Source organism: Gobio gobio (genome assembly GCF_949357685.1).
Source record: "Gobio gobio genome assembly, chromosome: 24".
In the NCBI taxonomy this organism is placed as follows: Eukaryota; Metazoa; Chordata; class Actinopteri; order Cypriniformes; family Gobionidae; genus Gobio; species Gobio gobio.
In genome coordinates this window covers 13,781,004-13,805,876 of record NC_137120.1, presented here as the reverse complement: position 1 = coordinate 13,805,876, position 24,873 = coordinate 13,781,004, and the positions used below count along the sequence as shown (strand labels likewise).

At 38.4% G+C, this 24,873-nt stretch overlaps 3 protein-coding genes across 4 annotated transcripts; 2 read left to right on the top strand and 1 right to left on the bottom strand.

Annotated features, from left to right (window-relative positions):
• Positions 1–3,534: 3,534 nt before the first annotated feature.
• Positions 3,535–6,939, top strand: LOC307121191 (uncharacterized protein). Its single transcript, XM_079808683.1, has 4 exons — positions 3,535–3,842; positions 3,965–4,279; positions 4,444–4,737; positions 6,549–6,939. Exons 1-4 carry the CDS (start codon positions 3,794–3,796, stop codon positions 6,701–6,703), a joined length of 813 nt encoding a protein of 270 aa, XP_079664809.1. The 5' UTR covers positions 3,535–3,793; the 3' UTR covers positions 6,704–6,939.
• Positions 6,940–14,549: 7,610 nt separating this feature from the next.
• Positions 14,550–15,874, top strand: LOC307121189 (CD48 antigen). Its single transcript, XM_079808681.1, has 4 exons — positions 14,550–14,795; positions 14,906–15,226; positions 15,312–15,605; positions 15,686–15,874. The coding sequence occupies exons 1-4, from the start codon at positions 14,750–14,752 to the stop codon at positions 15,850–15,852; spliced, it is 828 nt and encodes a 275-aa protein (XP_079664807.1). The 5' UTR covers positions 14,550–14,749; the 3' UTR covers positions 15,853–15,874.
• A 504-nt stretch (positions 15,875–16,378) lies between these two features.
• Positions 16,379–24,289, bottom strand: LOC307120146 (uncharacterized protein). 2 transcript variants are annotated; one of them, XM_079807033.1, is made up of 7 exons: positions 24,200–24,289; positions 21,019–21,339; positions 19,925–20,215; positions 17,922–18,233; positions 17,603–17,725; positions 17,266–17,298; positions 16,379–16,992 (listed from the first exon to the last, which is right to left on the bottom strand). In XM_079807033.1, exons 1-7 carry the CDS (start codon positions 24,243–24,245, stop codon positions 16,949–16,951), a joined length of 1,170 nt encoding a protein of 389 aa, XP_079663159.1. In that variant the 5' UTR covers positions 24,246–24,289; the 3' UTR covers positions 16,379–16,948. The 2 variants fall into 2 exon arrangements, with proteins under 2 accessions (XP_079663159.1, XP_079663160.1); XM_079807034.1 differs by having other exon boundaries at positions 17,266–17,295.
• Positions 24,290–24,873: the final 584 nt, after the last annotated feature.

The following is a 24,873-nucleotide window of genomic DNA, read 5'->3' as shown; positions in this document are numbered from 1 at the left end:
CGCACTTCTTTGTTTTTTGTTCAGCTCTTACCGGGATTTTTTGGAGATAAACGGATTCAATAAACTCCTGAAACATCAGTAAAGTCTAGCCATCATTCGGACGGGGTCCGCTACATTTATTGTACTGAGTTGTTGAGAGCGCTGCATGCTGTTATCGCTAGCTTATTTGTATCTGAGAGTTCTGAATAAACAGTCCCAGTCACTTCAACTCTGTCATTGCAGAGCGTTTTCTCTCACAAAATGCTTTCACCACAACTAACAGCAAACAGAGCTTCGTTGTGCAGCATAACAGCGTCATTCATTATAACGGCAGTTTGGGCAAGTGTGCAGATACACTCGCGACGTGTGATTGACAGCTCCGAACATTATAAAGAGTGTTCTTTGATCGCTCTCTGTAGTTAAATCACTTAAAAACTAATTTGTTTCATGCTACTAACAGAAACGATTGTTTTAGTCTTTGGCTTGATTCACTGATGCATTAGGCTTAGGGCATCAATACCGCGATCATTAAACGATCTAGAAAGAAAGTCTGAGTGAACTTGAATGATTAGCTACACATCAGAAATCACTGATCACAGATCAGGCATTAATGAACACTGTTACTCACTGTTTGTCGCGGTGCTGTTGAATCCATATCGTAAAGTCTGTAAAACCTGTGCTGACATAAACTGAATCCATTTTCTCTGAGTGCTCTGGGCGGGCAAAGCAGAGGAAGGGGAGGTAACCTTTCCTGTTATGAAGTCATAACAGGAAAATTCCAGATCAGCTCGTCTGGCCTGTCATTTTCTCAAAGGTAGAGAAAGACAGCCAGAACTCGGTTTACACCCATCAAAATTTCTAGCCACTTGGGGACCATATACAGGCTAGGGGAACTCATAGTAATGTTAAAAACCTCATAAAATGAAATTGTCATGCCATGGGACCTTTAAGACACACCAGCAGCTTCAAAAACCTGTTTGCTGTTCAACACTGGCTTTTTTATTGCTGTCTTTTTAATACAATAATTTTTTTGGACAGAAACTTTCCTTAAAGGTGCCTTAGAATGAATTGATACAATGTTTCAATTTGTTCTCTGATATCTACATAGAAGGTATGTGAAAATTCTCCAGATACGGTTTTACATGTCCATTTACAACCCTAGGATTTGTCCCTAGAATGAAATGGGCTGTCATTACCTTATTTGGAAGGGTCATATTAAAGGGTCAACAAAAGTGTTGAGCTCTGCTCTGATTGACTGTTTCACAGCCAGGCTCATTTCAGTAGCTCACATAGTAATCAGATCTCTACTCTATAGTACACAATTAATCTGTCCTTATAACGCAGCACATACGCACTTAGTGATAAGTAACATTACCTTTGCTTCAAAGGTGGGACCTCATTGTTTTCAAAGACAATTGTGTTCCCTTAGATAAAACGATAGGACAATCTTGAACAGTGTTAGTGAAAGTTTTCATTCTATGGTACCTTTAATAAGCCTTTATCTGACCAAGTTCTGTTGTGAGTTCTAAATGACTCACAAATCTATATTAAAATACAACAGACAATAAAAGGTGTGAGGAACACTTTTAGCTGTATTATGTCATTAGTAGGCAATTAAGTATGCAACACTCTAGACCGAACATGAGCGTCTGGCTTATAATAAATCCCTCCAACATACCTGCACAGGGAGCATTTTTTGACATGAACACAACTTTTTGAGGTACAATGCTAGAGCATTTATGTAAACATATATGTCACATTCGTCCAATCACTGACACTAACAACGCAAATATGCAAATAAGGATGCTAACCCATGTACAGTGTGACACATCAGGTTATGCCCACGGCCACAATGTATTGCTAACAGTATAAGCTGTGTGAAATGTGAATAAAATAAAGTGTATAGCGCACCTGGTTGACAAGTGCTATGTGCACTAGCTCCGCCTAACAATACCTGGTTGGGCCACACAGGATTAAAAAAGACACATGTGTTTCAGTGTCTTCAGTGGTGTAGTCAGTAGAGTGTAAAGCCACGTTTCCATCGCAGGAACTTTCCCCAGGAACTAGGAACTTTGGGGTGGTCCTCTTGTGTGTTTCGACCGCAGGAACCAGGGTCTAAATGAAGTTCCGGGTAAATATTTCCCCGTCCGAAAGTCCCTGCTCGCAAGGTAGTACTTTTTCAAAGTTCAGGAACTTTAGGGGGTGGGACTTGGGCGCTGAACATGCTGATTGGTTGAGCTGACGCAGCATTTTATTTCAACCGGCATTTTTAAAAGTCTTTTGCGAGGTTCGTTCTGCTTTCAGTAAATATCAGTCTTGCTCTTTCTGTCCGATGGCGCGCGTTCGCCTGAGCCATCTCACGGTCAATGTCCGTAATAGCTGATAATAACATTGTCTTATTTTAAATTTAGTTTTACGAGGTTTCAGAATACGCTTTAGTATCAGTGCTCGTCTCTTTTGTTAATTACCTCTTTAGTAAACCAATACATAACTAGCACAACTTGAATCTCCTCCATACTTGTTATTGTTATTGCGCAAAAACGATTACTGTCCGTCGCTGACTGGGAGGAGCAGTCACCGGACTAATTTGTCTAATCTTCAGTGTACTTAGACCACAGTGGAAATGCAGACAGTAGCAGGTCTGGGAGGAAAAATGTTCCTGTAAAAAAAGTTCCTGGTACAAATTGTTCCGGGCAATTTTGGTAGAAACGGGGCTTTAGATTTATGTTCTAAAAGTGGAAATAAAGTGCCTAACGAAATGTTTAATAATAATAAAAGCATTTATTGGGTAGGATTAGGAGCAGGTGTATGGAGGGCTTTTATTGTCCCAAATGCCGGCATCCATTTAATAATTTTGATAAATATAATAATTTACACTCTGTTATTTTTGCATCCTGTTTATGTACAACAATACTGAAGTGCAAATAGTATGTCTCCGTCAAAATAAATTATAAATAGCATCTAATTACTATTAACACATATTGCACTACTTTTACATGGTGTAAATAGAATACACTATTTTCACTTAGTATGCTATATCACTTAGTGTAAATAGGCACTGCCTAAAACCCAGGATTCCATTTAGAATCCAGGGTTAAGAATGACCCAGGTAGGCTATACCAAGTTTGAAAAGGTCTTAAATTTCACAATAATCCAGTACGGACACAAAGAACATTAAGGGTCAATTTGCATCTGCTGAGACAGATACAATCAAACAGTTCTACAGGATGTGGTCTACTGGATCTCAAAGTGATAAAATAAAGTTCAGTCACAGAATAATGTGTGTGTGTGTTTGTGTGTGTCTATAGGCTATACTCTGGGTTCGGGTTTTTATACTCTGGGTTTTTTTTATATTTTTTTTATGTGTTTCCTTGATCTTCTCTACTTCTCAACTTATAACATGGCACTAGCAGAGCTGGGTGAGGGCAGGGGTCATATTCACTAAAACAGTATTACATATATAATGGATTCACGTTTTTATTGTGGAAACAAGCTATAAACACGACTTACTGTTGCTATGGGGTTATGAAAGGCTAAGGTGATAAAAAACTAGATGCGAAAGTAAGCCGCTACACTAGCTGACGCGTTCATGTAGGTATCACGCGCACTCCACGGAAGCGCGCAGACTGCAAGTTTTTTTTTTTTTTGATTGGCTGAAGAGGTTTTTTTCTGTTTGCCTCACCGCAAATGATCTACACTTAATATTTAAGATAATGAAACAATGTAGACGCGATCCTGTCGTGTTTCATGAAATCGACCAGTTTTTTTTCAGACATTAAATCCATTTGTATAGGATCTCAAACGGTTGAAGAAAATGATTCTCGCGCTTGTTTTGTTCTGTTTATGTTTTGTCTCTCTGATTGGTGAGTTTTAAATGTATTTATGGCTTCAATGTATAATGTGCTGTTTTTAAAATCGCTAAGGATTAAATTACTTAAATATTTACGTTTACCGTAGACATTTACATATAATTTTGATCTCATAGGTGCTGATCCAGATGAGATAAACGTGTCAGCGATGGAGGGAGGTTTCTTCACTCTCCGCACTGGTCTTACTGGAATACAGAGCGTTGATGAGATCGAGTGGAGGTTTGGGTCGAGCAGAACATTTATAACCTCACTAGAGAAGGGGATCATTACATATGGTGTTGACAAGAGATTTAGAGACAGAGTGCAGCTCGAAAAACAGACTGGAGATCTCACCATCACAAACGTCAGTGATGAACACAGTGGAGTTTATGAGCTGAGTATCACTATCGGACTTATTGTGTCACCCAAAACAATCACTGTCACTGTTTATGGTGAGTGTTACAGATTGTAATAATACTAAATCGTTTTATTTTTTAAAATATGGATATATAGAAAAAAAGTTATTTGTTTGTGACTGATTCCAATACTGATAAAAAAAAACAGCTACTGTCAATTGTATTTATTATTGGATTTGTTTGTTTGACTATGTCTCCAGCTCCTATACCTGTTCCTGTCATCACCAAATACTCTCCTCAATGTTCGTCATCATCATCATCAGTGTCCAAAAGTGTGCTGTTGTGTTCTGCGTTGAACGTGAGTCACGTGACTCTCTCCTGGTACAAAGCAAACAGTTTATTGTCCAGCATCAGTGTGTCTGATCTCAGCATCAGTCTCTCTCTACCTCTGGAGGTGGAATATCAGGATAAAAACTCCTACAGCTGTGTGCTCAACAATCCCATCAGCAACCAGACCAGACATCTGGACATCACTCAACTCTGTCAGACACAAGGTAGGACAGTGGTGATATTAGTGTTTCTCACTTAATTGTACCTTCTCTCTTGCTTGCCAACCATTTACAGTGTTTATTCAGAAGTTTATTCAGTTTATCAGAAATGGTTAAAGGTCCCATGGCATGAAATTTTCATTTTATGAGGTTTTTCACATTAATATGAGTTCCCCTAGCCTGAATATTGTCCCCAAGTGGATAGAAATGTTGATCGGTGTAAACCCGAGTTCTGGCTGTCTCTCTCTGCCTTTGAGAAAATGACAGGCCAGACTAGCCAATCCTGAAGTCTCCTGGATTGACGTTCAAGCAGGAACGGTTACCTCCCTTTCCTCCGCCCAGAGAATCTGGCACGCCCATGCAAACGCTCGAGAGATCATCATCATGGGTTGTGAACGAGTGAATGCTGGCAGTTTCTCAGTGTTTGGATGTACAAATGGAAACAGAAGTCTTTTTTCAGTTCCTTCTGATCTGTGATCAGTAATTTCTGATGTGTAGCTAATTATTTATTATTCGTGCACACAATGCGGCTTCTCTCTCCCCAGACAGAACGGTGTTTTCGTGTTTTCTATCTTGTGAGTCAGTGTTTTTGTACGTCCTCGTCGCGTCTATCGGTTCTAAAATGTGCATACAGTCATGAGTTTCTTCTCAACATCGGCCTCACACACGCCGAAGCTCGGGCTGCACTGGCCGGTGGCCTTCAACATCCCCGACCCCCAGTACTGCATCTGGCCCACAGCGGAGGCACCAAACGCGGCGTGAGATTAAGCAGAAGGGGGGTAAGCGTGAGCATTTTCGGGCTAGCCAGCCTAGCCCCACAATAAACTGGATTACATTCGATTACTGCTGTTGTGTCTTTGTTTGCGCTGTGTACTCAACGCGCGTCACTGACGCTTTTATTTTATTTTAAAAATAATGCTATTATCAACACTTACTTTTAACTCGTTCATCTCGACAGCTGTAATGGTACTTTGCATGTGTTACAAAGTTAGTAATAATGATGAAGACGGACTCGGCGTGACTGGATCTCGTGTTTATTCAGAACTCTCAGATACAAACACAATAAACTCGCGCTGACTGACAGCGCTCTCATAACTCAGCAGTTACTATAAATAACTTTGTTAGCAATCGCTGATCTCCGTCTCTAGTACGTTAGTGATGTCCGGTTCGCGAACAATCTTTCTTTTGAACCAGTTCTTTTTAGTGAACCGAATCAGTTCACCAAATCGGACTGAATCGTTCTAAACGGTTCACGTCTCCAGTCAGCGCTGATCCATAATTTACTAAAGTTACTAACTTTCTGACATGAGTGACAGTCCCTCCGACTAGAAATAGACTAATAACCTGAAGTATATGCTGTAACTACAACAGTTCAGACATGCTGGTAACTGATGTGAAGTGAACTCAGGTCCATCCATCTCTCTGGCAGCAGCTCGTGCCTGCTCGTGCCTCGTAGACCAAGTTAAACCACGCCCCCTCCGCTCATTTAAAATGCAAAGATGTCAGCCAATCACAACAGTGGGCGTTTTTACTGAAGTCTCACAGCAGACACGCCTCTTGAAGCAGGGCATTCAGCCACAGGGCAAACAGCAGTATAGACAAAATGCCTTTTATTTCTAAATTATGACATTTTATGATGTAAAAGTCATACTAACAATATAAGTACACCTCAGGAAACATTATAAAATAATAGAAAAATGCCATGCCATGGGACCTTTAAGTTGCTTTTCTGTGCGTTTTTGATAATAAAGAGAGTAGAGCTGTCCGTTTGAAAGAGTTAATGCAGTTTTTACAGAAGTGCCCACTTCTTTCTTCAGACCAGTACTGGAGTCAATGGAAAGAAGCCGTGATCCGATTGGTCGTCACTGCTGTGGTGGGCGTGGCGGCTGTTGCTGCTGTTGTTGTACTGGTTTATGACATCAGATCCAGAAGAATTGAACTGGAGAGGAAAACTAAGTTCATCAAAGAGTAATGTACTTGATATTGTAAAACAGGAATAAACAGTCTCTGTCTTTTTTTGTATCTATCTCTTTCATTTGTTTTAAAACAATATATTTTTTATATTTTATTCATATATTTTAGAGTGAATGTCAATATTCATAAATATAATGGTGTATTAGTTATTTTAATTTTATGTTCTGATACTAATCCATTTTGATTGACACCATTTAGGTGTATAAAAAGTGAAATAAATGCCTAATAGCCTACACAATGGTGTATAAAAAACGATTTTCTTTGCTGCCTCAGCGGCCTGTAACAGTCAAACGTCAATGTTTGAGATGACCAATCAAATCACAGAAGACAGGCTAGTGTGATGCTTCAGTTGTAACAGTCAAAAAGTGCGAGACAAGATGATAGTAACATTACATTTTTGACAAGGGGTTTATCCAGGGATGTAAACGACTAAACGTTTGTCAAATTTTAATAATTATACGTTTCCTTGCAGCTGTATTTAGTATATTAATAACACACAAAAGGTACGTATCTTGTTGAGTAGTCAGTGCACTGGCCGGGAGTCGGTCATTTTGAAATTCCCCCAGTAGCTCCCAAAAACCACTGATGTTCACTTACAGGAAATTTTTTCCTCAGTTCAGACTCAAACTATTAGACATGTAGCCTGACAAGCCAGACCCACATCAAGATGTTGGGTCTGGGAACACACCATTGGCAGGGCTCAATCTGAGGGGCGGGATAAACGGCTGTCTTTTAAATTCCCTCTGCACTCAATAGGATAGCGCTACAACCAACCAGAGCAACGAAGAGGGTGAAGCTGAGCTAGTTAATAGATTAAACTTTTGCCGTATCCAGTCGGCAAAACTCAGAACACCTTCCTTTTTTAAAAAATGACTTCAGTGCCGTTCTTTGTTCTTTTCACAAAGAAAAGTTTAACTCCAAGTCTTCCAGAGTCACGTCCAAAGCCGATTCGAAAGGCTGCTGTTCGCCAGCTTCTTTGTCTTCAAGAAGCACTCGGAACCGCGGCAACTCTGCCGTCATTATGTTAAGCCCGCCCACCGACTCTATACACGATGTGATTGGCCTGACTAGAGTTTGGTTTTTCCAGCTCGCAAGCCAACGGAGAGTTGCTAGACTACCCGGGCTGCAAATTAGATTTCCTGCCGCTAGGGTGCGTCTAGATTTCTAGGCTATTAGACATGGGCTGTGTCCCAGTTCAAAGGTTGTATCCTTCAAAGGCCACAAGGTTGGAACGAGCATTGTTAAATGGGATGGTCTAGCTTAGCCTACGGAGGATTGACAGTAACATTTGTACTGGACTTTATATTGTACTAAGTTATATTAAACTGTCTGAAATCAAAACAGGGTTTACAATCTGTCTAAATATGTTCACCATGGTCCATTTCTGTATATTATAATAAGTATAAACTGTATATAATCACATTTTAGTAAAGACATGTCAACATTTAAACCGCTTTAAAGTTTTTTTAATTTATTTTTTGTTACATTTGTTAGATATTTGAGTAAGTTGAAACTCAATACTTGCGTTTAAAAGTGTACTTTGGCAATTTCTCTCGAAACAAAATTCTGTTGTCACTGGCGCGCAATGAATTCTGATGTAGGCAAGACCGTGAAGGATTTTGTACATCCCATTTGGAGGTAGCATTTGAAGAAGCCTTCGAAATTGGGATGCAAACATTTTCAGTAAAATAGCCAAAAACCACTAGGCCAGTGTTATATATTTTGTTCAGTTGAGTCCTTACAATATCCCAAATGTTTCCAACTATTTGTAAATTGTGAGAAAATTGCTATTTTATCCAAGGAACCGGGACGTGTGAGGGAGTCGCCTGTCAATTGCATCATATCTGCGTATACCCTCGGATTCCGGTTTTATCTTGCAGAAACGCTTTACTCTCACTCCAGTGTGCTACAAGTGTCATAGCAGCCGCCAGGCGAACGCAGAGTAACGTCATAACATAATTTTCAACACACTCAAATGTATCTTATATGATAAACAGAGCTGCGTTACCTCATACTCATGACCGGAAAAGCGGAAGTGGCGACCGTGTCAAAATAAAAGTCCCGCTGCTCGCGAGGCATGTGTTGCCTTTATCTTATTAGCAATCGCTCCAGCCTTGCACAGCTCCGACAACACTCGGTCCTGCTCTGCTTCATACTACACTAACGTTAATAATCGCATCCATGAACATGATTTCTGCTCGAGTCCAATACCGATTCTTTTCCATCGGCTGTGAGGTGAAGACCACATGTCCCAAGATTCTGCGCTCAAACTTGGTGTCATCAAGCTACACCTTTGTTTTGAATAGGCGACCTCTAGCGGACCGAAAAGTTACATAGTGCACCTTTAAGTAGGTACTTATTTTGATGAAATTATTACTTTGCAACTGCTAAAAAAGTATGGTATGGAAGGCAAGGCAAGTTTATTTGTATAGCACATTTCATACACAGTGGCAATTCAAAGTGCTTTACACAGAAATGAAGTTAAAATATTCATAAGTGAATAAAATAAAAATAGAAATATATATAGTACAACAGTTATAATAGGAATTAAAAGAAAATAAAGAATAAAGATGAAATCCCCTACCCTATGTAGTATGAGTGTGTGTAGTATGAATGTAATCCGGACATACTACATGTTGCCATGTTGTCATTATCATGTGACCTACCAGCGTCAGTTGCGTCGCTTCACTTCCATTCATAAATCCTCTCCCGTGGCCTCATGGGATAGTAAAGTGTCCATCGTATGCGCACTTCAATATCTCGGCCGAAGAATTAGGTCATCCGGGTACTTTTTGACTGCTCTTTTATGAGTACCGTGAATTCAGACATACTTCTTTTGTCACATACTGTTTTTCGCCTACTTATATAGTGGGAAAGTATGCAATTTCGGATGCAACCACTGAGGCGATTGAACCTGAAGTAATTATGTAACCTGCAGAAATTTTAACAAGTTAGCCATTTGCTGTATTATTGTCATTTCTCAATATATGGACACCTTTGTGATTGCGCTTGTGAATTTGAATTCAGTGGATTGAAGTACTTAAAGGCACAATATGTAGATTTTCGCTGCTAGAGGTCGCCTATTTAAAACAAAGGCATAGCTTGATGAGGCCGAGATTGAGCAGGGATTCATGGGAGATCTTTTTTACCCTCACAGCCAGTGGAAAAGAATCAGGACAGGACTCGGGCAGAAATCATGTTCATGGATGAGATTATTAACATTACAGTATGAAGCAGAGCAGGGGCGAGTGCTGAGGGAGATGAACGAGGTCGCTGGAGCGATTGCTAATGAGAGACAAGCGTGACACACAGCTCAACAGCTGCGGAACTTTTATAACGCCACATTCGCCACTTCTGCTTCTTCCAGTCATGTGTATGTGGGTAACGCAGCACTGCTTTATCATAGATACATCTGAGTGTGTTGAAAATTGTTATAACGTTACTCTGTGCATTCGCTCTGCGGTTGCTATGAGACACTTGTTGCACAATGCAGTAGGCCTAAGCTAGATCGATATTAGAATATCATATTAATAAATGCAATGATGTCACTATGCATTTCTTGTATGCTTTTTTATGCATTTCTCAGTGACATGTTATTTCAAGGAAACATTCAAATAAAGTAATCTGTGTCAATGTATATTGAAACAATCGAATAAAGTCATTAATGGTGTTTGTGTTCAGTTAATTAATTTATCCTTCACGTCGGATTCGACTGAAAATTGTAACTACAGTAGCTACATATTACAGGCACTGATCAACAAATGCAGATATGTTCATGTCTAAAGTAGCCTATATAGAAAGAATAAACTTATACATTTCGCTTTACAACTTAAAATATAATCTGCATGCACAATAAACTACAGTAAAATGTATTTAAATCTTTCGACAGAAAGGTTTTTGCAGGTTTTAATAAAATTTTATTTAATGACTGTAGTCATAATAAGCATTTTTCCAGTTGCCCACGTGCCTCAGACTTGCGTCACCAATTCAGTCATCCTCGGTCATCCTTGGCAAACTTCGACAGATGTTTGAACCAGCTCTTTTGGTTCTTTTTATGTCGGACGTGCTTCTTCGGCTTTTGCGTCTCGCACATAGACTGTAAAAAAATATGGACGTAGTGTCTGTGACGTCACCCATAGGTTTCTGAAGAGCAGTTTTGAAGCGTAAAGTAGGGTCGAGCTGGCCGTTGCCATCTCAGCAACACGTCATTGTGCATCACTCCCGGATAACTGAAAATGGGCAAAGAGGCGGGACGTGGCTTGAGCTGAGGTGACGTGATGACTGACAGACAGCAGATAAACGGCAATCCACCTGTCACTAAAAATGTCCACACCCTTAATTATGCAGAACTTTAAGGCTTTATATAATATAAACGAATGAGCTATAAAAAATTCACCCCCCTCACAGTTGTCATGAAGGGCAAAATTAGCTGTATAGACCAAAACACAATTTGTACCAGGCTGTAAACATGTTTTTTTTCTGCTGTAAAGTTGGGTATTTTAACATGGGGCTCAATGAGATTCTGCTCCCGGAGCCTGTCTCTAGCTGAACCAGCTCTTTTGGGCCCTGTCCCAAATGGCACACTTCATATGCACTTTCTGTCTTGTGGACTTACAATGGCTGCCGCATATGCGTGTCCATTAAGTCCACGAGACCGTAGGGTGTCCCATTCGTCATTTCAGGTCTCAGAAGGGTGCTTGCGAGTGCCCCCTTTGCGGTCCATATGCGCCCTCGATGCGCACTTCAGCCGAGCCTGCACTGATGCTGGTTCCGCTGCTGACTTTTTCCTGGCAGTCAAACCGGCGTTATGTCATGAAAGTGCGGACTGGTAGGAAGACCGCAAGGGTTTAGGGTGCCATTTGGGACAGAGCCTTGGTTCTTTTTTAGTTGGACGTGCTTCTTCGGCTTTTGCGTCTCGCGTCATCAACACGGAACTAAAGTTCGATTCAGTTCGATTAATGAACCGGCTCAACCGGTTACTTGCTGAGAACAGTGGCGGAGCCAGAGGAGTGTCCAGGGTGGCAGGATGGCCTGACATCTGACTGGCCACCCTGGGTGCCACCCCAAAATATAGATCGCTATTTCTATTTCACATCCTATTGAAAGCAGCATGTAGCCTATTTTGACGTGCGGCACATTTTTCATGTAATAACGTTGAATATTAACGTTAGTTGCCAAACAAATGATTATAGGCATAAAGGGGTCGCACATAAGCGCAGAGTTGTTCACAATCCTGTATCGCCATTCATAGTTTTCTATTAAACGACACAATTCGTCTTAAAACGTTGTTAATGTAGCTATAATGACTTAGAGGCTGAAAGAGTGTGTATAGACTTTTTAAGTGTTTTTCTATCTGTGTAAAGTCTGTCTTTATGGAAAGATATTATATAGTTTACGTGCTTTTTTATTTCCGTTTGTGCAGTTTTTACAGCAAAACACATCAATGCCACTTTTTTCATTCTTGAAGTGAACCTTTTTGCCTGTATGGTGATTAAAATCACTGTTTTGCATTGCTGTAAATTCTATACCTGAATACTGTTAGACCTGAACCTTCAGGCACTTAATTATTAGAACTGTTCTCACTTTATGGCTGACTGTTCACTTGTATTCAGTAATGTTTTAAATTTATGTACTAGCCTACTTGTAGTTTTTGCTGTGGAATATCCGTTGGAATCAAGAAGTGTGACATTTCTACAATTTTGGTTGCTTATTTATTAGAATACAATGTTACATCGGTCAAAACAATGAAAACAAATAAGTATTAGCCTACACATTATATTCTTACACTGTCTATGGACCCCCTAAACTAGCCTTGGCCACCCCCCCGGTCACCCCATGTATAAAAGTCTAGTTCCGCCACTGGCTGAGAACCGGCTCAAAATAATGATTTGTTCAAGAACTGAACATCACTAGTCTGCATCCTAGTTAAAATTGCTTATATAACACTGTTCTAGTGGTTTTTGGATATTTTAATGCAAAAATCGTACTTGTACAGTGTTACTTTTAACCATGTTCAAGAAAAATCTAGCATTCATCACTGTTTAAGAAAAATTAGGTTTAAAATCAAATATAAAATACTATAATTAAAAATAAAGTGAAGAGGGGACACAATCTCCTAAACAGGGACCACCCCAATTTTACAGAAATGATAAGCACCATTGCAAATAGCTTTTTAAAATGATACTGCAGAAAATATGTAATGCAGTAAATGTTTAGTAAACTAGGAGCGAGAAATCTGAGGTCTGGAATAAACTGTCTGAATGCAGTGCAGTAAAAAAATACTAAAAGTAGTTTCATATAATTTTTTAAAATTATAATATAATAAGACACAACAACGCAACAAAATATAAAAAATGCACAATAGTATTCCCTCCCAAATAGCATTCAACTGCAAAAAGAGTGCAGAATGTCATGACTAATTGATGAATTTAAGAGGTAACACCACCTGAAGTTACTTTAAAATCTCACTAATCTGCATAATAACATTATTAAGGGTCAGTCTGTGTCTGCTGAGACAGATACTGTCAAACATCTTTACAGGATGTGGTCTGTGGGAACTCAAAGAGACAAAAAATTTGGTCAGTATGAAATGAGAAGTGGAAAAAAACGAATTAATGTGCAAACTTGAGTCAAGTCAGTTCTTCAGTGATCTCCATTCAGGTTTGGAAATAGGAAAAGGTTTGGTTTTGTTAATGCTGGTGTTCCCTATAGCCAGGGCCTATGACTGCAGTGAACAGAAGATGCTGGAAATAAACCACAAGAACTGAGACAATCTGCAGTCATTACATTTAGATCAGAGTGCAGACAACACACATGATCATAAAAAAAAGTGTGATTTCCCCCCAGGATGTCTGATGTTTAGTGAAGGGGCGTTTACTGTTATCATAAATCTCACTGTATGACTTCCCTTCAAAACATCTTAAAATAAAAACAATCAAATAAAAGTGTTATTCTTCTCATGCAAGAAAATCTTGTTTCCACAGAATGCTTATGAATTTAAAGTGAAACCTGCAGCAGTCTGAGTTTATTTAGTGTAAGAGTGACCCAAATGAATGTGGTTTCTGTTGAGCGGACAAACGTCTTGCTCCTGTTTATTATTGCTTGTGTGCGGTTGACTGATGGGTAAATGGGCAAATGCATTATTTACACTGATTCATTGTAAAAAAAATAAAAAATAAATAGTGAATCCATCAACACTTACATCTGATTCTTACCCTTCATCATGCATTCTTGAACAGCTCATATTTCTCTATATCTCATGACTTATTGTCTAATACTGCAGTAGATCAAACCAAAAAAGTGCTGCAACATATATATAACATGCACACAGAGAAATAGGGTGTCAAAATTGTACCTTTAGGGGTAGGCTACAACAGCTTGTCGCTGGGGCAGTACCCTTAAAAGGACACATTTGTACGTTTTACTCCTAAAAGGTGCATATTAGTACCTTAGAGTACAAATACGTACCTTAAGGTCCTACTATGAACCTTTTTGTGGTAAAAAAAAAAGGTACAAATGTGTCCTTTTAAGGGTACTGCCCCAGCGACAAGCTGTTGTACCCCTAAAGGTACAATTTTGACACCCTATTTCTCTGTGTGTGGAGAGAAAAATAGCAGCACCTCTGACGAGAATGAGAGCTGTGAAAGAGGTCAAAGGTAGTAAACCTGCGCTAAAAAACACAGGCATTATAGTATAGCATATTGCGATAGAGTATGGAACAAAGTGATAAACCCATGTCTCTGTTTTGCGGTGTTATTAAAAGCTAGGGAATAAAAACCAGGATGCGAAACTGAGCCACGACGTCAGTTCTGATCTTCTTTGCTCGTTCGTGTGCACAACCGCGCGCAGACTAAACTTCTTTTGATTGGCTGAAGAGTTTTTCTCCCCCGATTTGCTCCAACCCGCAAGTTATCTAGTCAGATATTGTGTATAAGATAATGAAACAATATTAAATACACGCGACACTGGCGTGTTTCATGAAAGCAACTTAAGTTTTTTTCAGGCGTAAGCCATTTGACGGATTTACCTCAAACGGTTGAAGAAAATGATTCACGCTGTGGTGTTCTGTTTATGTTGTTTTCTTCTGGATGGTGAGTTCTAACGTTAGATACATGACTTGTGTTTTGTGTACACGGTTACTCTTTGGGGCATTCAAATGGTTTAGATTTTGTACATATTTATGTAATCTCTTGTTCTTCAGGGGTGTTTGGTGCTGATACAGATGAGATAGTGTCAGCGATGGAGGGAGGTTTCTTCACTCTCCGCACTGGTCTGACTGAAATACAGAGCGAAGATGAGATCGAGTGGAGGTTTGGGTCGAGCAGAACTCGCATAACCAGAATAGCGGCGGGAAACGTTACTACATATGATGACGAGAAATTTAGCGACAGAATGCAGCTCGAAAGACAGACTGGAGATCTCACCATCACAAACGTCAGTGGTGAACACAGTGGAGTTTATCAGCTGAGCATCATAATCAGGAATAAGAAGTCAATTAAGCGATTTGCTGTCACTGTTTTTGGTGAGTCTTAATAAGTCATACGTCATAATAAGTCTTTCTAGTTTTGTTTATTTTTGGTTCCCTTTATTTTCTTGTGTTTTACTAGCACCTCTGCCCGTTCCTGTAATCTTCAGTGACTCTTCACAATGTCTTTTATCGGCTGAAGGATCACTAAGGGTCGTCCTGTGTTCAGTGTTGAATGTGAGTCACGTGACTCTCTCCTGGTACAAAGGAAACAGTTTATTGTCCAGCATCAGTGTGTCTGATCTCAGCATCAGTCTCTCTCTACCTCTGGAGGTGGAATATCAGGATAAAAACTCCTACAGCTGTGTGCTCAACAATCCCATCAGCAACCAGACCAGACATCTGGACATCACTCAACTCTGTCACACACCTTCAGGTAGCTACTCTGGATCCAATTTGGTGGATTTTTGTAAAAGAGATTTTATAATGCTATCTTTTTTTATTGTCTTTCCTCAGACTGCGACCTTTGTTTTGACACTACCGAAGCTGTGATCCGATTGGTCGTCACTGCTTTGATGGGCGTGGCTGCTGTGGCTGCTGTTGTTCTTCTTGTTAATGACATCAGAAGAGTTGGAAGAGTACAGACAAGCAAACAAAATGTACATGATATTGTATATAATTAATAAATAGCCTGTCTTTTTGTTTATTTCTCTCTCCGGCTCATCATTCACTCATATTTCTTTCATTATTTATCCACCGTAATAGTCTGATGCCAATCCAATGCCATTTGGTTACAGATAAGCAAAAAAGCCATTCCTAGTAATAAGACAAGTAAACATATTGCCTTTTCTTGCCTTTGGCAATTTACCAGACAGAGCAAGCATCCAATTTTGCTGTTAACTACACGCTTGTCTTAGTTTGATCCAGTTTTAAGAATTCAATTGGCTTTATTGTGTATTTGCAAAAAGATCAAAAATACAATGCATGAATATGAACTTTTGTAATTTACTGAATTACGATGCAAATATTGGAGGTTTTAGGGAATAGTCTGTTTTTCTTTGCAATTACTAATGGCACAGTAATTAAACTTTGCTCCTATAAATCACAAATCCCATGCCAACAGCCTAAATATTACACCAACGAGAACCATCAGAAATGTAATTAACAGAAATGTAATTAATTTCACATTATTACTCAAGATTTCTTTTTCCTTAATTGTTTATGTTTTATTGAAAGAAAAAAATAAGAATAATCAGATGGAATAACCTTGGAACAAGAATACAGCATCTGAATTATGCTTTTTTTAAATTATGCTCATTCATATACAGTGCATATTCAGTTAAAAGCTGGAAGAATTGTAGCTACATTTTCTTGATTTGGTTTATTTCAAGAGTGTTTGTTCAGCAGAGTGCAGAAATGATCGGACAGTAGAACATCAGTAAAACAGCATTCAGGATTTCAGATTCACTTAAACCAAACGTTAATATTTAGTTCCTCAAACAGAATACAAAACATTAAAAAATAATCTATAAAAATGATCTGTAAAAATATCACATACACTAGAAAAATGTGTATAAATAAAAAAGTAATAATAAACAAATTTCTCCTACTGAAAGTTGCATATAGCTCAGCATTACACTAGACGAGTCATGGATCTGTAAACTGATCTTAAATACACAGATCGGTGTGCAATCCAAACAATACATTAAACAATATTTGTACCAAATACAGCTCTTGTTAATTTATACAGCTTGGCTCACATTTGTATTATTACAGATGTTATGTTGTTGCGGTCAACTGGGCCGAGACATCATTCACTCCATCTTAAAAAAAAAAAAAACAGTAAGAGTCAAAGTAAAAAATTGTGATCTTAGATACAAGTCAGTGATCTTATATACCTGCATATAAAACATCTCACTGACCACCATAGCTCTAGCTCAAGAACCTGCTTTAACAATTTATTTAAAATAAAACACACATTATAGGGTCTGTCTTAATGAATCTTCAGTCTGGAAAACCGGATGATACGGACTAATGATAGGCAGACTAATGAGATTAATCACAAATAATCAAGAAAGGCCATTGATCAGTCTTACCATGCTGAGCCCTGGGATTAGACGACGTCTCTGCTGGAAGCAAACACAGATTTTAATCTAGTATAAATGCTGAACCCCATTAACACAGGCAAATATACAAAATATCTACACACATACTTTATAATCTCTTCTTTTAGCAATTTCGTTCTGATTGGAGTCTACGCTGTCTATTTAACTATAATATATTTAAAACAGATACAACATGTTTAAAAAGATGCTGAGATCAAACGTGGATCATATCAGCAGTAACTGTGTTAATTTTGAGTTTTCTACTGACACATAGATGCTGCTCACAGTGCAAGTTTTTTTTAATTGTAAATGAGCTGTAGGTACTTACTTTGATTTTTCTTGTAGCAATAAAAAATCAGAGCAAATGCAACCGGAAGCCCAATCCCAAGCACAAGACCCACTATAAGTGCTTCATAATTTGTGTGAGGACCTGGATCTGGAGTGCGCTGATCTAATCACATTGATAATAAAATTACTCTTACAAATGTGTCATTTTTGCATAAAATTTATTTCAGAATGTCTACTGTATTGTTTGTCAAATACACATTTTTCAATGAAACGTAAATTTGTTTAGATTTTATATCTAAATTGTTCTCAGAACACAGATGTAAATAAGATATTGATACTGAAAGATCTGATGTACTCACCACTGACAGTAACATTGATGCTCCTCTGTAAGGAGTGTGAGCTGCTGCTCATGTTCAGATGATAAACTCCAGAGTCTGTGGTTTGGATGCTCCTGATGATGAGATCTCCAGTCTCACGTTCAAGATCTAGCCTGCCGTTGAATCTCTCTTCACTGGCTTTATGTAAAAAGAACAGACCGGATGCTATATTGATTTCAGCCATGACTTGGTCTTCAAACTCCCACAATACCAGATCATATCCCTTTATTTCAGTAACACTAGTGTGTAGATTGATAGATTCTCCCACCATCGCTAATTTTTTCTTTGCGCCACCTGTCACAGCAACAAACACATACAGATAACAAACAGGTTCAGAGATTAAATTCATATCACAGACACAGAGGATTCAATATTGTTTTATATGGCATTGGGAATATCTTACTTATTATTAATAAGGCCTGTGTCAATTAGTCAAATACACAAAAACGGCATACTACTTTGCATTATAGTCTAACACACTGCAATGGCCAAATGTACAAGGTATATAAGCAACCTGGAGATTACTTTATTTCACAATTGCATATTTCCAAATTGTTTGACCATTACAGATTATAATACAAAGTTAATATGACACGGTGGTACAGCGGAGAGGATAGCGTTTGGTTGGCACTACATTTGGAATGAGAAACTATTACAGACAAAGGAGACTCAAGTAGCTTCCTTAAGTTCCTTCCAATACTTCATATTTCTAAACTAATACCTCTAAAAAGAAAAAAAAAAAGCATGTATTTTCTATTTGTTTATACAATATTCATGAATATTCAATTTAATATTTATTAGTCATGTCGACATTGGTCGTTGAATTTTTATTATTTGTCAATTTGCCATTTTAGGATATTAATAAAAAGCATGCTGATTTTCAGCTTGCTTGTTTAGTTGCTGGCCTAGTTGTGAAGACTGGTTTCGTTTTGATCCACTGTCCAGATAATGTCAGTTGATTTGGGGCTATGGTCCATTTTAGATTATACAGCGACCCAACTTATCCTGTTACGAACAAGTTTCTATTTGCCCACAAGCGTACACTATTTAATATAATAATTTAAATCACCCTTCACCTGGAGTTTGATTGACAGGCGATCTGACCAATCATAATTCGCCATTCGCCGATTCCACCGTTTTGTCCGACAAAGCAGTCAGGAGAGTTTGTAGATTAATGTTGGTGGACTTGAACTTGAAAAACGGTGTGTAGCCAACTGACATCTTTCCACAATTGAAACAACATTCCTTCTAATGTTTATTCATGTTTATTTGATGCTATAAGTTCAGGGAGAGATGATCGTTTCGCGAGCAGCTTGAATACTGAAGCCCACACATTAAATAGTCACAAAACGGTATTTATGGTTTATATTTCTAAATAAATTACAAAATTTAAATGTTGAGACTTTGTTTCATATCAAAAGGAACCTGCTCTGTCCTGTCTGTCGGCGCGTTGTCAGTGTCCTCTTTGCTTCGCAATGTAACTTAGCTATTTTTCACTGCATGAAACGCCATGGCTTGTCGGACGTAGCAACAGTAACTAAAGGGGGAGGGTCTTTGCAAACGGTCAATTAGGCTATTATTCTCTAATTATTCATCAATATTCATCTAAAGGGCGTCGTAAATCCACCCCTAAAAGAAAAATAAATCTAATTTACAGAATAGTTACTCAATTTAAAATTCAAAACCTTGAATTGAATAGGCCTACATAATTTTGTTTTACTTAATCCCTACTGTGTAGCCTGTTAAACTGGGTTCTCAGGACAGGAGTATTTATTTGTGTCACGTTTTAAATGTTAGGCTATACATTAAAACTATTTACTATTACTATATTATTTGGCTGCAGACTGTATATTTAACATTAAAATTATTTTTAAGTTATTGTAATCTTAGCCAATGTGTTAATTTGCTAGGCTACTAAACTGTTTGCTAAAGAATCGAAATATGATAATAGAAATGATCTCTAATATAAAATTAGAGCTACTCACCAACAACAATATATAATTTTCTGTGTGAAATCATACTGCTGGTGATGATCTCCACTTTATAAAATCCAGTCTGATCTCTTTGGATGTTTCTGATGTTGAGATCTCCAGTTTGATCATTCAGATGAATGTTTTTCCAGCTCGTGTCAACAGGGCCGTTTAAGCGAGCAATGAGGGTGCCTTGATCTCCAAACTTCCACTGTATCACATCATCTCTCTGTATATCAGTAACACCAGTGTGTAGAGTGACAGAATCTCCCTCAGTCACTGACACTGTCTCCACATTATCTTTGTCTACAACAAACACACGAGGAGAACAAATAGTAACACTTCAAAACAGAGATTATTCTTATAACACTAAGCAAGTTTTTGAAAAGTATACTTGTTAAACTATGTATACAGTGAGGTGTAAAAGTATGAGACCACATTGAACATTTTTGACCCAAAATCCTATTTAAACTAAAAATCCAAAATAGTTTTTATGTAAAATGTCTAAAATTTGCACTTCTTAGGTCACTAATCAAGTATAAGTAAGGGAGTGTTTGGTCATGTGACAGTCAGTGAATCACAATGTGCTCTGTGGAACATCACAAATCATATACAAATCATAACTTTTAAAATTTTCACTCAAGCTGTTCTGTTGATGAAAATTGGAGTCATGAGTTGGTGTCTGTTATTTGTACCAAAAAAGGTTCCAGACTTCAACTGACCTGAGTATAAATCATTAAATAATAAATATACATTTCTACATTACTTCTAGAATAGGTCACATTTCAGCCAATCAGGAAATGATAACACCACATAGAACTTCTTTTTTTTGGCAATTGGAGTCTTTTATTGTTTGAAAACGGCAAATAAATAAATAAATAAATGGATGATATTATAAAAGAAGTATTTGTGATCTTATTTTGAATGTACTTTTGGCATGATAGTCACAGATCACATTAATTTTACACTAACTCTAAACTTTGTCAGTTGCTTTTCACTGTTCAATGTACAAATGAGTAAAAAAAAAACAAGTAAACAAATGATCTTTCCACAGTATTTAGATTGTGCCAATTATATAAATATCACACTGTAAGACTTGAGTTACTCACCGCGGACAGTAACCCTGAATCTCTTGGATGTCTCATGTACGCCACTGATGTCTAGTTCATAAAGTCCTTCATGTTCTTTTTGTATGTTCTTGATGGTGAGAGAACCTTTACTGTCCAGCTCCAGTCTGTCTCTGAATCTCCCATCAGAAAAAACATTTATAGAGATTTCGCCCCTTTCGATTTTAGCTATGATTTCGTTATCTACTCCAAACATCCATACTATCTTATCATCGCTCTGTACAGTAACAGTAGTGTATAGAGTGACAGAATCTCCCTCAATCACTGACACTGACTTCACTGCATCTGCATCAGCAAACACACCTGTGGAACAAACAGAAACAGGTGTTGCAAAGTGAGAGATTAAACGTATACATTATTGTTAAAATACCCCACAAGGCCGTAGTTTCTAAGCTAATAACGGTAGTTTGATTGTGCTTTATTGAATAAATAAACATGTGTTTTCTGTTTCAAAACAACCAACAGGGTTATCTTGTCTTAAAGGAGCAGTTCACTTCAGAATAAAAAATTCCTGATAATTTACTCACCCCTACCTCATCCAAGATGTTCATGTCTTTCTTTCTTCAGTCGAAAATAAAAGTTTTTGAGGAAAACATTCCAGGATTTTTCTCCATATACACTCTAAAAAAATGGTGCAATATGGCACTAAAAGTTGATCTTTGGTACCACCCTATGGTGGCACCAACAATCTTGATGCTTCAGTGGTTCTTCAGTGGTTCTTTGGGATGACTGAGGTGCTATACACTCTATACGTTCTATATGACACCAAAAATAGTTCTTGGCTCGTAATCATAGGGGAACCTTTTTTAGTGCTATATAGCACCATTTTTGGTGCTTCAGTGGTTCTTCAGCGGTTCTTCAGAGGTTCTTCACCGGTTCTTCAGAGGTTCTTCACCGGTTCTTTGACTAAGGTGCTATATAGCACCTCTGAAGAACCACTGAAGCACCAAAATTGGTGATATATAGCACTAAAAAAGGTTCCCTTATGATTACGAGACTTTTTTTTAGAGTGTATAGCACCTCTACCATATACAGAACCTGTTAAGATATGATGCTATATAGCACCAAAAGTGGTTCCCCTATGATTACAAGCCAAGAACCACTTTTAGTGCCTTCAGAGTATAGTGAACTACACCGGCAACCAACGGGTTGAAGGTCCAAAGTGCCGTTTCAATGCAGCTTCAAAGAGGTCAGAACGATCCCAGCTGAGGAATAAGTGTGTCTGATCTAGCGAAACGATCAGTAATTTTCCAAAAAATATTCAAATGTATATACTTTTTAACCACAAATGCTCGTCTTGCAATGCTCTGCGATGTGCCATGCATTACGTAATCATATTGGAAAGGTCACGCCTGACATAGGCGAAAGTACCGATCAAGTGTTTACAAAGCAAACATGCAAAGACTAAAGGTACGTTCCATTTGAAAGGGACCCTGCCATAGACTGTAAAAAAATATGGACGTAGTGTCCGTGACGTCACCCATAGGATTCTGAAGAGCAGTTTTGAAGCATAAAGTAGGGACGAGCTGGCCGTTGCCATCTTGGCAGCTCGTCATCGTGTGTCACTCCCGGATAACAGAAAATGGGCAAAGAGGCGGGACGTGGGTGGAGCTGAGGTGACGCAATGACTAACAGACAGCAGATAAATGGCAATCCACCTGTCACTCAAAGTGGCCACGCCCTTAATTATGCAGAACTTTAAGGCTTTATATAATATAAACGAATGAGTTTCGTTAAAAAAATCCCCCCCCCTCACAGTCGTCATGAAGGGCAAAATTAGCCGTATAGACCAAAACCACAATTTGTCCCAGGCTGTAAACGTGTGTTTTTCTGCTGTAAAGTTGGGCATTTTAACATGGGGCTCAATGAGATTCAGCACCTTTCTGGAGCCTGTCCCTACGGGCCAGTCGATGAATTGCAGTTTAAGTCACTTCCGTATTGGCTTCAAGAGAAACTGCGGGAAGTTGCCACTCAAATTTTGGCTGAAGCCCCCCTAAAAAGGGCCTAGTGATGCCCATGTCGCAGAGAACAAACATTTGAGGTTAAAAAGTATATAATTCTTTTTAGATCGTTTCACTAGATGAGACTCCTATTCCTTGCCTGTGATCATGCAGAGCTCTTTGAAGCTGCATTGAAACGGCAATTTGGACCTTCAACTTGATGTTCCCCAGTGAAGTCCACTATATGGAGAAAAATCCTGGAATGTTTTCCTTAAAGGTGCAGTGTGTAGTATTTATGATGATCTATTAACAGAAATGCAATATAATATACATAACTATGTTTTCAATGGTATATAAAGCCCTTACATAATGAACCGTTATGTTTTTATAGCCATTTCTATCTCCATACAACGCGCGTCCCATTACAGTGAAGTCGCCATTTTGCACCGTCATGTTTCTATAGTAGCCCTAAACGGACAAACTTCTCTACAGAACGCTAGTCACTCTCTGCTCTCTCAGACGACGACGCTTCGAAAGGGAGGGGTGATCGGTGGCCGGTTGTAATTCGCAACCTCACTGCTAGATGCCGCTAAAATTTACACATTGCACCTTTAAAAACCTTAATTTCTTTTCGACTGAAGAAACAAAGACATGACAATCATGGATGCTGTAAATTATCAGGAAATTTGAATTTTGAAGTGAACTACTCCTTTAAATTAATAAAAGTGAAAAAGGAGTTAAAAAACACCTTTATGAATAAATGTACTTTGTCTATTCTGAGCCACACCCTGCCTGATGTGGCTACAAAATAACTCTCAAAATATAAAGAATGATTTTCTGTTCTGTTCAGCTTTAACCAATGCGTTTGTGTTATCAATAATAAGCCTTTAGTAGGCTTACCTATAATATTGCATCACAATTGATACAGAATGACATGACAAGACGTCAGCGCCCTCTAGTTTTCACTAAAACGCACACGTGCACCAACAACTCAAGTCCCAAAAACCTTTATAATGGCGCTGTCGTGTCATTATTCGCAGTGTTTTGTCACAATAGGCCTATCTATTTATATAAAAAGTAATAATCGTTAAGAATGTTAAAAACACCGGATATAGGCTAGCCTATAAAACTAATTAAATAATGACAGCAAATGCGCATTATAGCTGTTTCCAGTTTATAATGAAACCGAAAGTATTAAAATTTCAAATATAAATGTGACTCACCGTCCAAGAGTAATACAACCCACAAAAGGGAAGAATGGTTCCTCATACTGATGTTGCTTCTGACTGCATCCAAACTCAATGAAAGCGATCCAGGGTACTGATGATGATGATGGGCTCGAGTCAAACCCTCCCGGTCACGTGATTTCGGCGAAGGATGTGTTACGTCATTAGTGTTCCAAAGAAACCTTGGCTGAAACCGAAATCGTCCCCTATAACCTCAAATAGGGCATCATTTGAAGGGACAGCCATTTGTAGTGGGTGTCCGGGACCATAGTGGACATTATTGAGAGCACTCATTCAATCCCACATTGCACAGCAAACGAGTGTACATCAGTTAGCTACACTCAAAGGCTGTCCGACTTCACGCAATCGTTTTCATTAATTTCTTCGAGTGAACTATGGACTAACGTAGGGAATGAGGGTTTAGGGGGCGATTTCGGATTTAGCCCTAGGTCAAAAGGTCAAATATGTTTTGTTGTTGTTGTTTTTTTGCAGTGTATTACCAACCATAGATTGATCATCAAAACAGTGTCATTTTTTCTTAACAATCTAGCCTATTATGTGGGACAAAAAAAACTTTAATCAATAAAAACACATTTTCATTAAAATATTTAAAATAAAAAGCTCACTTAATGCTTGGAATTTTTGTCGGCATATTGACAGATGAAAAAGGT